A 14,349-nucleotide genomic window follows, 5' to 3' on the forward strand; every position below is an offset into this window, starting at 1 on the left:
CGTTCGATATTTGCGATCGTGGATTCGTTTGAACGGACGAAGCGCAAGAAAGAAGACTTTTAGGTAATCGTGAATCATAGAAATTCCTTTATTATCGATTTCCTCGCATACAGTCCTCGCACGATTCAAACAGCATCATACCGGTCGTTAGAAAATTCATCGAGACGCACAAACTTCGCGATACGAGGCGATCGTTCTCGCTTTAATGGGTAGCAAAATGTGCAAAAAGTGAAAACACGGATTTTTTTTACAATTCTAATTACGTTTGTTACGCGCGCGTAACTGCCTTTCCATCTCACTCTGTGTTCTCTTATTACGTTTTTGAAAGGTATAGTTGGAATCACACAAGCGCTTTTTCGAAATCCGGAGAAACAATTTTTTTTTTTTTTTATTAACTTTTATTCTTTAACTTTTCTTTTACGCGATTTTATTCGTTTCTTGCGCTTTTATTTTTTAACAACTTTGACGATTTATCAGACGATAATGCTTCTCACTTTTTTGAAACCTTAACATCGAACACGAATTTCTACGAATTAATACTTTTTTATGACTATAACGTCAATCATTTAAGGATATATACCACTGAAAGATACGTAAGATCGAGAAATTCTGGATTCGGTAAGGCAGAGCTTCTTTTTATCGTTTAATTCGCTCGGATGTCGAAATAATTCTTGCGTTGGTCCTTTAAACACGCTCGGCTCGTGTGATTCGTTTCGACAAATCATATCAACGATAAAAATCAGCGTAGATGCATCGTTAAATATTTCACTCGACATAACATCGACGTAATTACTCTCTACCGGAAATGCGAACGTTAAAAAGGAATTACCTCGAAGAAAGGTACTAAGAAAAAAGTACGGTTTAACCGTAGTACGATTAAACTCATAATTTACCAATAAGCATAATAAAATAATCTTTCAAACAAAAAAAAAAAGGGAGGGAGCAGAAAAATAACTCGCAAAATTCATATAGGAATGATCGGAAAATTAATTTCGATCGAATTTCATTCGATATAAATAAATAAGCGTCAACAACTATCCACACACAGTTCTACACGTAAAAGGAAAGGGGGAAGAAAACGAATTACAAAGAAAAAGATATACAAGTAAAGACTCGCCTGTCGACTTTCCATACGAATCATAAATAGGTCCAGAATCATCGGCGAAAGAAGCACGATAACGACTTCTTTTAAACAAAAAGAGAAACAATGTCACGATACCAACGGTAACGGTAATAAAAAATAATATTAATAATAATAATAATAATAATAATAATTTCTAACGAGTAAAACGTGTTCTCCCGTTCGAGACCAATGACACGAGCAGAAACAATCGAGTACACTGCGCAACGTACAATATATTTATATATATATTCATATTTATATTTATATATAAATTTCTTCTGCATATTTATATATATATATATATATATTAAAACAATCGCTAAAAAATATAAATATATTTATATATTTATATTTGTATATATATATATATAATTCTTGCCGTTTTACGGCTAGCTGCCTACGTAGGGCTGGACGGATGCGACGCAATAAGTATTTTATTTATACTTCGTTCCTCGAACGAAGAAACGCCGAGTTGAAACTACGATGCGACGAACAAGGAGCGTACAGGAAAAAGAGAAAGGTGTTGGATTAAAAAACGAAAAAAGGGGAAACATAGGGAGAGAAAGGAGAGGGAGAAGAAAAAGAGGGAAAAAGGTAGAAAAACATATCACGTATCCTGCGACTTCCAAGACGGACGACTACGTGTTATTACTGGAACGCGCCATTTGACCATTTCCTCCTCTCTTTTTTCCAAATCTAGCGAATACAGCGGGTTCTCTCTCGTTCCTCGTGCCGCTTCTCTCGATTGCGAAAGATACGATTGTTCGAGTAAAATATTCGATGCAAGAAACTCTTGCACCTTATTCCTGTCGGATACGCAAAGGAAAAATTGTACGTATGGGATTTCCTTTAGACGCGCGAATTGAATAGACTACGTCGAACTTGCGAACGATGAAATTAATTTCGTTAAGCGTCCCATATCCATACGGTAAATACTTAGATAAAGAATGCTCGAAGAAACATAACGGATCGGTACGTTTCAGTAATAACGGGTCAGTCGATTCGCGAATTTAATCCTATACTTTCATCGTACGCTATATGCTGGGCTTAGTTTCGATCTGGCTATTTCACGCTTAAAACGCGATCGGCTTTAATTCTCTCCTTACCATCGCTTTACAACGTAATACCCATAGCATTATTGCTGTTCCAACCGTGACGTTCGTATCGAACGACGATAGTATCAAAAATTATTATCGTTCTTCCGTTTTTTAAATCACGATCGACGATTCGTTTCGTATCAATGACTCGTTGCTAGATTTAATTAAGTTCTATCTGTAAATGCATAATTAAATCTCTTCGCCAAATACCGCGCGTATCCCGGATATCGGTCATGGTTGAGCCACTTGATTTTCGCTTCGACGTTGTGCTTGTCATTTAGCGACGCGCCAATCTCGATCAAACAATTACAAGTTGCTGGTAGAACATTAAACGCACATGTTTGATACGGTTTATCGATCGATCCGATCAAATTCTATTAACACGATGTGAGATGATATCGTGATCCCGGAATATTTATCGGACAGCTGAAAGTTTCGATGTTACACGAAAACTTAAACCGACGTCCGTGGATTTTGAGATTTTTATTCGATTAAATCGGCGAAGAAAATTAGTGGTTTTAATCGAACTGCTCCTTTTAACTAAATCGTCCTATCTAACATTTTGAAATATCCGAGATAACTGAAATTTCACCATTTTCATTGTCCTGCTTTTGCCTTTCTTTAACAAATTTCAGCTACGTACTCGTTATCTTACAACAGACCGTATAACTTTAATAACTTTACGTTTAATAACTTAACCAACGAAATAACTTTAATTAAAGAACGTGGCATACTTGAAATGTTTCGATGTACCTTGAAAAATGGAAAGATGCTAAAAAGACATTTTAACGAAGAAGTAGATAGTTGAGAATTTTTAAACACCGCTCGAATACGTATACGCTCGACTTACGTTTGAAACGTTCGAAATATTCTGAAAACGGAGAAGGAACGGAGCGATATTTTCATCCGACATCTGCTTCGCACAGTACTTGGGAAAAATTTGCTCGTGCAAGTAATCGATACGTTTCTGAAACGTGGCCGGACCACGAGACAGCTTACTGCGCGAAGCAACCAGACCGCAAAGGGTTAATTTCTGGTTGTTCGCGGTTGGAACCGCCGGGAACTTAAATCGTAATCTCAGCGAACGCGACTGGCTGATTCTCTCGATCCTCGCCCGATCGCTCCTTCTCGAAACGCGGACGTCTTCAAACGCCTTACATCTTTCGATTTAACATCAGTTTCGAAAGAAATAAAATACAAAGAGAGAAGTAAAATACTCTTCGATAAATTACGACTTTCGCGGCTTAACGAGCGTGACTCGAAGAAAGAAGAAAACGAACGAGAACCGGAAGTCTCAGAGAATCGTTGAAACTTTCTTATCGAGTAAATCGACGACGAAATCGTCGCGGGGGTGGATCATAAGCTCCACCTTTGAATCGGTATCGTCGCGTCTACCGTAAATATCGGTCGACGTCAGACGCTTGGCGCCTTGAGCCGAAGGTTACAATGTTCTCGAAGACGTAGCAACGCCATTAGAGATTGTAGTCGAAGCAATTTCCCTCCGCGATTCCCTCGATCGCTTTCGACGGAGTTTATTTCCTCGCGGTGCTCACGGTCGCCCTTCGATCACGCGATAACGCTATCTGGGTCTTTCAGTTGCAACTTTACAGTCCAAGATTGCGAGAAAGTCCTTTCGATTCACCTCGATGGAGCGTCGCATCGTCGGAAGTTCTCGAGTAACGAAACCAACCGACCGAGCAATTATCGAGGACATCCGCGTTTCAAAGGTACCTCGTGCTTCTTATTTGTCCTTCCTTATGTAAAGAGAAAAATCTATCGACCCTCTATATTATCACGGTTGAAAATTACATATGTACATATTAATTTACATTTCGTCGCTGTATAATTTCCAATAAATTCTAATTATCGTCGCAGACTGCGCGCGATTATTCATCTACGCGAAATTTAAATGTACAGAATAAACGGAACATAACACCACTGTACACGATAATTATAGCAGAGTTACTCGTTACGATAATATCTAGCGCGTAAATCAAATGTAAATTCTGCTTTCTCAGTTGCCTTGAAACGTATACAAATTCGATGAAACATCTATACATCGAACAATTACTCTGTTACAATTGCTCTTCCATAAACAAATCGACATTTTCGCTATAGAGGGTTACAATATTATCTTCACGCGTAGGAAAGTTCTGAAAGACCCGATAAAGCAACAAAGATTTTTACCAGTGCCTAAATAAAGTCGATACCAGAAAGAATTAGCGGACTGTTTCTCCGCTTTCGCGATAAAGAACTTGGTCGAGCTTCGTCGCCTTGCTTCGCTCGTCGTTGCTTCGACGAAATCGGCCGCGAGTAGACTCGCGCGCGAGAACAAATATCATCAAGACGCTTTCGTCTTCGCGGAAGTTGTTTAAACCTCGGTAGAGTGCGTCTGAATTCGCACTTTCTTCTGCGAGCCGTTCCTCGATAGAGTGGGACTGTGCGCCGAGAAACCGGGATTGTGGATACCGAGCGGCTTTGGCTTCTTCAACGAGCTTCGAAGCGGCGAAGCCGTGCTTGTCACACTTCCGGAAGTTGCTACCGACGCCATCGAACCGTTTCCGGCTCCGCCTACGTACGGCTTGCCACTAGCGTCGGTCATCGAGATGCTGCCGCCTGAAATTCGAAACACCAAATATATATTTTCATTTATTTAGAATATCAAAGTTTCCTATCTTATATACGATATACCTATACCTATACCTATACTATACGTAACTATATTATTAGATTAGTATACTTGTGCGAAATCGCGTAGAAAATCTGTCAATAATTTGTGTTTCTGTATTTGTGGAGAATTTAAAGGCGAGAAAGTACGCAATAATTTACAAAATATCTCGAATAAAGTAGATACGTATTGTGCTATTAGACGAGCGAAAGAAATTTCGAGTTAACGAGATAGTCTACTGTGTGTATATTAATTTAGCATATTTTTTTTTACTAATGACGCATCTCATTTGCAACGACTCGGTGTGTATTACGATATATACACATATTACATTACAGGATAGAATATATTAAAATGTAGTTTATAATCGTAAATTGAAACTATTAATCTGATTAATTTTATTTTTATTCCGAAGCTGAAACCTGGCTGGAATTAGGAAGGTAGCGACAATAATATCGACGTTAAATGTATAATTTTATACGTTAAACTCGTTTAATTGAAAACAAACTGGATTATAAATTTCGACTAATTAGCCAAAGAAACTAACCGCCGTAAAAGTTAAAGACAGCAAACAAGATCTATAAAACAGATAATTGTGCGCGTGTGACAGTGGACGATCCCACAACCTTTCACTCTACGATGATAGGAAAAAAAAGTTTGGAAATTGATTGTCCGCCGAGGTGGCCAACGAGTTTCTCAACCATTCCAGTACATCGAATTAAATTCCACGATTTAACTTTAATCGAGGCACGTGGAACTTTAATAAATGAACAATAATTATTATCGATAATTGCTATTAGGTTTTCGTTTTATATTATTTTCTCCAATTACGTACGATGCATTTTGTTCTGTCGAGATAAACACCGCGACATTTCACGGACTTGGTTTCACGTTTGTACGAAGGTGCACTGTCGTAAAAAACGCGTTTGCGAAAGAAAGACACTTTTCGGACAGCCTGTATACCATATAATCATTTTATAGAATAAATAACGAATATATTTTCGTGTACAACTATTTATAAACAAATTTAATCGTTTAAACGATATAGATAAGATCGCACAATCGTGGACTGAAATAGATAGTCTCTGCATGGTATTCGGTAATAATTAGAAAATTTATAGTCGCGAAGACTCTCGCTATTACAGGGCTTCTTTGAATCTCTTTGCGAAGAAATCGTAGTTAATAAGAACGTAAGAACGTTTAATATCATTTATAAGAGTAATTACTCGTTACACCATAATTTCCAGCTACAGAACGAAATAATTGCACAAAGCAGCCGGAACAGCGTATAACAACCGCTAGTTCTGGAATTTCTCATTAAGGTAGAATCTTGGCTAACGTCTTTTAAACACCAGACGAATAGACCTATAAATAATACTCTTCTTAAAACGCTTCTTGCATAGTCCGCTATGCCACGTGTAACCAACTATAATTGACGAGCTTCGTAATCTTCGATCGATCGAAAATTCACAAGAACAAAAAAAAAAAAAGAAAAAAAAAGAAAAAAAAAGAAAAAAAAATAGAAAAAAAGAAAAAAGACAGTTTTTCGCGAAAAAGCACAAATCGAAATCTATGAAAAATCGCGCACGTTTCAATTCGATGAACACGCGCGTCACGTTTCACGCATGCATCCACGTACGCGGCAGTAATATTTAAGCGCACCTGCACTCTTGCTACGTGGAAATTCATCGAGACGTTTTAATTCACCACGAGGCACGATCGAGCGCGATGAGCAGTCGGCTGAATTTCCACTCCATGTGTCATCCAAACGCCAAGTTATTCGAGGAAAAAATTTTTACATCGCCTCTTTCCACTCGATTCCGTGCCCCGTCCTTTCTTCTATGGCCTTCGATATCTTTTCTTTTTCTTTTTTCTTTTTGTTCTCTTTTTTTTTGTTAATCTTTCTAAGCGCCTTAACATCGCACACACATAAAGAAGTAACTGTAATTTCTCATTCGTGTACTTTAACCTTATCGTATTATTTCCGATTCCATCGCATTTTTCTATCGATAAAAAGTTCCCAAATCGTAAATGAATATGGAAATTTGATGCCGGGGAATTTCGTAAAACGTTGCAAATCATTTTGGCGGTCGAAACGGAAGGCAGATTGAGATGTATACACAATTCACAAATTGCAGTGGCATTCGTTTAATTTGTAAAATATCTTGTAAAAAGAAGATTCTTCTAAATTTCTAAATTTTATTCGCTATCTAAAATTCTAAATTTGATATCTTTTTACTCGAGATACGAGCAAATATTTCTTCGTTTTGTTCGATTCCTCCTCGTGCCTGTTTATCCGTTTCTTTAGCGGTTAGTTTTCCTTCTATTACTCGCGCCTCCTTCCTACCGTGACACCGTGTTTCGCGTTACAACAATTTAGTTTTCTTTCTCTCTGCAACTTTGCTCGTTGTCCCTTTTCTTAGCAAGTTTTGCAAGTTTGCGAGTTTGCAAGTTCTCCCTCGTTATTTTTTATTTCTTTGATCCCTCGCGTACCATCTCTCTATTCGCTCCCTTCGCCTTGACTTCCCGTCACGTTTCACCGCGTTTCACATCCGAACACATTTCTCGGGCATATTGAGTTTCCATCAGCTGTTAGGCGAAGGTCCTTCGACTTCCAGCCACGCAGCAACCTTCTCCCACAAGCGGGAAACCCGAAGAACGTCTTCGCTCGATTCAAAGTTTATCTTGCTCGAGAAACCCTCTTCAGAAACGTTTAAAGAGGGAACTGAAACATCGGTTCGTTCGCTTGCAAGTACATTTTGCAAATTCCCAAAGATTTGTTAAAAATACCTTTCAAGAGTACCTTTTAAGAGAAAAATCCTGTTCTCGTTTTATCCTCGAATGAAATAGGAAACGTAATAGGTGATTCAAAATTGCAATTTACGAGTGATATGTTAATTCTTAAATTTGACTGAAATATTCATGGAAATCAGGCAGAAAATGTACTGTTTCGTTTGATCGACGCGTAACCTTGAACGTAACCGCATCGAAGCGAAGCTATTAGGAACTAAATGGATATGTTGCCTCGTTAACCACATTAGTAATATTCCTATGAGGGAAAAGCTTTACCCTCGAGCTTTCTCCTCGTTCCGTAGAAAATTGAGTAATATCGCACGTGGGAAAAAACTTGTGACAAGTGTTTATCAAATGCCGATAGAAAAGTATTATATGGACGAATGTCGCTTGCTGCGCTACCTCCGACAGATTTCTTTTTAATACGCGATAGGAATTCTAATTTTACGACGTGAAATTTAAACGAAGCGTGGAACGGAAATAAAGAAGACGAACGAGGAGATGGAAAACTACAGGCCACTAATGTATTCAGTATCATAGTATCATATCCCTCTGGCATCGTGTATATGGAGGAAGTTTCGATACGAGTCAATGTTAAAAAATGTCCGCGACTCGATATCGATGATTTACGAGCCTTACGAAAATTTCCAATTCTACGATGCGATATCCACGAGCACGCGCAAGAATTTTGAAATCGTGTCAAATTGCTCGCATTACTTACCGCATCTGCCGATTCCCTACGACACGAATAAGCAAATTACCGAACTTCTTCACGTATCATTCGCACAAAAACGAATACTAAAATTCGATCGACTTCATTTTGCCATGCCATACACGCGTTCCGTACATTTTGTAATACTTTGTCCTTTGTTATGAAGTATTATCGCTCCTCGCCGAGTCTTCCTCGCCACCGTGCGATTGTGACGGAGGTTTTAGAAACGTGACCTTGGAACGCGAACAAACGCAGAAGAAAGAATATTCGGTACTATCATCGGAGTTCCGATATATTATTTTTCTATAAATAGGCTCGTGGTTAACGTCGATAGTTTTCTCGCTGTTGCACGGTTGATCATTATAATTTTAGATTTAGACGGGAGCAGAAAAAAAAGTTAATTAAGCAGAGTAGTTTGGTAATTAAACGGGGATCACGTGTCTAGCGAACTTACCATTCGTGGGTTGATGTTCCCGGTAGCCAGGATTATTTATGGTAGCTGCACGAGGATCACCGACAACCCTAATCTTCGTCGGATCACCGCCTCGTCGAGCATAAATACCTTCATATACCGCGGTGACCAGCACACCAAAGTTCAAAGCGATAGCAGCCAACTGTAACGATAAGATTCGTATCCTTTGGTAGATGAAAGTTTCAAACTGACCATGTATATCCGAACGATCGATCGGATAAATTATTTCTTAACTTTAAACATAATTTTATCGTAAATTGTTATTTAATATGTATATATAAAGTAAGTAGTCTCCTGTCGTAGCCGTAAAACCGTTCACCGTAAAATTATTTCCCAAAAAAATGAAACTTTGGTTCATCGGATAAATACACGGTTGCTTCTGCCCCGATAATTCTTGATAAATCTTTCGATAAAATCAGAAGAGCATAAAAAGCACGATAAATACGACGTCCAACAATTAACTCAAATACTCGCAATTATCGTACCGAAAGTTTGCAGTCCGATGAAGCATCGATTATGCGCGCTCGTTATCAATGAAGCGCGTTCGTTACCGTGGACAATTCTAAGCCGCATAATTATCGACCTTTTGTCAGAAGAATACCGATAAATTAACGATTACCACGAACAGACAAGGCTGAATTGCATATAATACTTAAAAAAACATTTCCTCTGACATAGTTTATTTTGAAATAAATTATTCGTAAAAATAAATTACCTATTTTACTTTCAAAAACGGACTTTTGTAAACAAAAGTTATCAGAACGCTGACATCACTAGGATATATATTACCGAGGAAAAAAAACTAGAAAATATTTCATCAATCGCAGGAAAAAAACTTCTATCGATCCACAACACCACGACGTACGATTAATTAATTTTTCGACATTGTTGCGCCAAAATTTACCATTACCAAAATGTTCTAATTCATCAATTACATCAATATCGTCCAGTTATTAGAACAGTGGTACGTTAATTCATACGTTCCCATCGTTTTAAAATCCGTAAGCTTCGTCCATATCGTTCTATGCGGAATGGTTGTTTTCAGCGCGTCGAACAGTCGGTTTTCATGCAGTCGACCGATGTCGTTGTCTCTTGTTGCGAAATACGCTCGATCATTGAACGTAGAAAAAAGAACGGAGGAGGGTGGGAACGCGGAAAGAACATGGAAAAGGTGGAAGAAAACAGGGGATTTAATTAAGATGTAGAAAAGACGCAGGGAAGCCATTGTTTCAGCCCGATAATTAATTCACCGTTGTTTCTTTAGCTTCCGTCGTGCCTTTCCACCGTATCGACCTGCGCCCGAGCCAAAGGAAGGAAGAAACGGGAAAACCAAATATACGGTCGTACGGTGACAATTTGATTAACAAACGCCGCTCCCTCTGGGATTTATTTATCCCCGGCTGTTTTAGCCCACGCGTGGCACTGTCATTCGTTAAGATCAGGATGCAAAAATGTCAAAGCACGGTTAAATCTTGTACGCAGGAACAGACTACGGAGATCAAGCTGGTGAAATAAAGCCATGGTATTAGGGGATGCTCGCAAGGGGATTTTAGACTTTGTACGTGCTTCCTCGAAATCCTACGAAACCTGTACTTTATTTTAATAAAGTATCTTATATTTGAATGTGAATGACGAACTTAATACGAATTTATTTTTCAATAAAATCGCTGGCGTATACCTTATATTCTACTTTATATTTTATTTTTTTCTATTTATCGAACGACGCGACAGAATTATTCTTTAAGCGTCTAAGAGAATCGTTCGATTCGTAAAAGAAATAAAAATCAGTGACATACTTTTTGGAAATTGCAAAAAAGATTTCCCAACCGTTATTTCTTGCCTTGCAAGGGAAAGATTTTCGTTTCATCCGCTCAATAACACAAGGATAGACCCCTCTGCCTCTTTACATTCAAGCCGTATTCACCAACGAATCAAATACTTTACCGTACAAACTCTGATTTTCTTTTGTCAAGTTCGCGTGTAAGCGTAGAAACGGCGTTATTATTGGCGTCAAGAATAAAATTTCATATTTCTTCTTCGAGCGTTAAAAAACATCTATATGCAAATTTTACCACATTTTCAAATTTATTCTTTTCTTATTAAGAAACGTACGAGCCTTTCGATATTTATCCGAAAAGTACGTAACGTTCTCAGCGTCGGTCAATGTATTTTATTATATTTCGAATATTCGATATTCGATGAAATGAAAATATTGAACGAATCGATTCGAGACAAAAATGTATACGGCATTATCATCGTAATATAAAGGAACGTCGATTTTCTATGGTGAACATTAGATCATATCTTTCAACGAAACAGAGGTGAAAAATGTGGCATCTCGACTCGAATCTTCAACTCCATCCGATCGACTCCGCTACTATTACTTTTATTCTATTATCTTTCTTTTTATTTTATTCGCCTCCTCGCAAAACGTTTTTACGGCGGGATCTCTAATATTTCCAAAGTCTGAAAGAGGTGCTTGGAGAAATTCACGATCGAAATAAGCAAATTCTTCAAAAGAGCAATTGGAAAATTACACAAATCACAAATTATCGAATTCAACGAACAACACGAACCTACAGTTATTACCGATCATGATAATTGTTCCAATACGATTTGGTATCTCTTGTTTTCTCCAACCAATAGCTTAATCTCATTTTCTACCAATGTCACGGACAAAAAATAAACGTCTCTCATAAACTATAAAAAAAGAAAAGGTGAAATTATGGAATCTCGACGATCGTAGAATGGCAAACGCACTTCCGGCGAACGTGAAATCCCCATGGCTTAACTTTACATCGTTATAAATCGCGGCTTGATTTTACCTTGCCCTGTTTCTGTTTGTTCATTTTATCCAGCTCGATCTCGTCCTTGGCCTCTCTCAGAAGGCTGCGTCTCTTCTTTTCCATCATCTTGCATCCAGTACTATAGTACACCCGTGTGGCGATCGTCACGTAACACGGATAAAGTGTATTTCATAAAAAACTTTATACGTTTCACACAGCACAGTTTTATATATTCACGAATACGACGGTTCCATGTCCTTTAACATTCGTAACTTTTCATTCTCGACTTTCGCTCCATTCTGCTTTCCACTTTCTTTCAATCGAACAATTAAGAACCTCTTTTATAATAGAAATTTCTTCTATACATTTAACCGTGCGAGTTTCTTCGGAAGAAGTTTTCAAAGGTTCGACGAAGCGATTTTCAAGCGATAGATCATCGTAATTAGAAATTTTATACAGTCTTTGAATTAATCGGTGAACGTAGATCGAAGAAGATGTTCGCCTTAAGGTTAACGTCCACCGATCACGCGAGCCGTATCACTGATCAATCGTGCAACAGTATCGATAGATAACGCGTCTCGATCTCGTGTTTCATCGTACCTAGCTACCGAATGGCAACCTGTTTAACAACTTTCGCTATGAAACACAACAATCCTTACGAAACGTTTTACGTTTTTGCGATGAGGCTGCCCCGAATCGCGATCTCGTTTCTTGAAAATTATTTTACATACGCTTGATACGCACGTTCGTTAATAGCCTGTTAATGATGAAAAATAAAAAAGAAAAAAGAAAAAAGAATCACCGTATATCTATTGCTTGTCTATCGAATTTCAATTAACGAATTAACACGCCAAACACTCGCTGCAAGTTTGTCGACATTCGGAAAACCGATCGACAAAAACACCGATTTCTTCCGATTTCCGTGTCGTTAAAAAAAAGATAATTCCAAGGAAGAAACGGAAACAGTAATCACTGTTAAAGTTGGTAGGCCGCGTACACGATCGTGGAAAAGTTGTATGGTAAAACGAAGGAACGGGGACGCACGTTGCTGGCAAACGATCCGCGCCAAAACGTTCACTGAGGGTCCGCCAATGTCGTCTCATTGTTTTTAAAGTGTCCAACAGTCGTGGGTGCTCTGACACATACTAACTAAGCCCCTGCGGGGGGCTTAACGAAACACCTGCGAGCTGTTTCTGATCAGGTGGCCTTTAAGTATTTAATTCCTCGATCGTGCGCGACTCGCGTATACGTTTCACACTTCGTTTGGAATCTGCGTACGGTACACATATTACGTATGTACATACATTTATTTCGATATGACACGTATATTCGTAACACGCCGTACGATTATCGGTAGAACGATCGATCTCTGTGGCATCGATTCGATCCACCAGATAGAAGATCGGTCGCGTGTTAATTGAATTTAACGTGGAAATTATTCAATGCGTACAGCTAGATGGTAAACGTACCGCGATAAGCATAATTCCAGTCGAGCCAAGAAGAACGGTAATGGTTAACGAGCGTCTAATTACGATACGTTGTCGGAAACAATGATCACGTCAGTGTGATATTACGTAATCTTGTTAAGAGACACTGTTTCCGATCCTTGCATGTAGATTTTTAGAGACTTTCGACCGACGCATCCTTCCGCTCTATGGCATAAGTTTCTTTTTATTTCTCCTCCAATTCTTTCCAGTGGAATTATCTTCCGCTGTCCTGTTTTCACTAGATAAACTTTCCTAACATCGGCAATCTTAATATTCGCAACGACGTCGTTTTGAATTTAAAAGATTTGTTTCGAAAACGAGCTCACCGATAAACAGCCGTAAAATTATTTAGATAATTTTCGTTCCCTCTTTCTTATCTTTTATCTTTTATCGGATAAATAAAGCCAAATAAAAATGTTCGTATTGTCAATCTCTGTTAATATCTGTAATATCGGAGGAATTCTAAATCGTTCGAATATTCCAATATTTGATATCCAACTTATCTAGCATTTATTTTTCTATAAAAAATTATATTTTCTAAATAACACGGTTAATAATGACACGATTTTGTTTTCTTTTCTTTTTTAAATATAACGTAGCTACTACATTTAAATACGAAAGTAAGGAATCAGCGTAAGTTTCTCTAGAACTTTCTTTCATAAAATTATATACGCCGACCGTTTCAAATGTCACTTCGAGGCTCAAGTGTACCGTGGAAAACGGTGAAAAGATGTCGGAATTTCCTACCTAAATACATTTGTCGTTCCATTGATCACTGTTCTAATAACTTGGCTGCAGCCAAAGAGAAACTCGACGCATCGGTACGATGTTACGATATATCGACAGATAGTCGAGGCGTATCGTCGTCATCGTCCTTATCTCTTGCGGCGTTCCAATAACCGCGATATTTCTACAAGTCGACATCATTATGCTACATGCAAATTCGTACCAGTCTCGTTTTAACGTCGATAAACCTGGGAGTTTTCTATCTACAAATAAAACGGCTATCGGTATGTACCGTCGTTAATGAGTCTACGAATCAATTAATGACGTAATTTTCAAACAAATTCTGCAAATTGTGATCAAACGATGAAATTATGATCAAACAAAGAAACGGATTATATTCTGGAAAATTCGAAATTTCAAGTAACTAATGTTTCTATTATTTTCCCTCGAAGATAAAAGATCGTAGTCAAAAAAACAACTGTTTA

At 38.1% G+C, this 14,349-nt stretch overlaps 1 protein-coding gene across 1 annotated transcript in view; it reads right to left on the reverse strand.

The window, feature by feature from the left end:
* Window positions 1-4,513: 4,513 nt before the first annotated feature.
* The window catches only part of LOC126918829 (uncharacterized), a 49,574-nt gene continuing 39,738 nt past the window's right edge, over window positions 4,514-14,349 (reverse strand). Inside the window, exons 6-7 of the mRNA XM_050727249.1 lie at window positions 8,848-9,007; window positions 4,514-4,836 (exon numbers count right to left, since the gene is read on the reverse strand). Coding sequence (XP_050583206.1) covers window positions 4,592-4,836; window positions 8,848-9,007 — 405 coding nt within the window. The 3' untranslated portion in view covers window positions 4,514-4,591. The remainder of the gene's footprint in view (window positions 4,837-8,847; window positions 9,008-14,349) is intronic.

This window comes from Bombus affinis, chromosome 7 (assembly GCF_024516045.1).
Source record: "Bombus affinis isolate iyBomAffi1 chromosome 7, iyBomAffi1.2, whole genome shotgun sequence".
NCBI lineage: Eukaryota > Metazoa > Arthropoda > Insecta > Hymenoptera > Apidae > Bombus > Bombus affinis.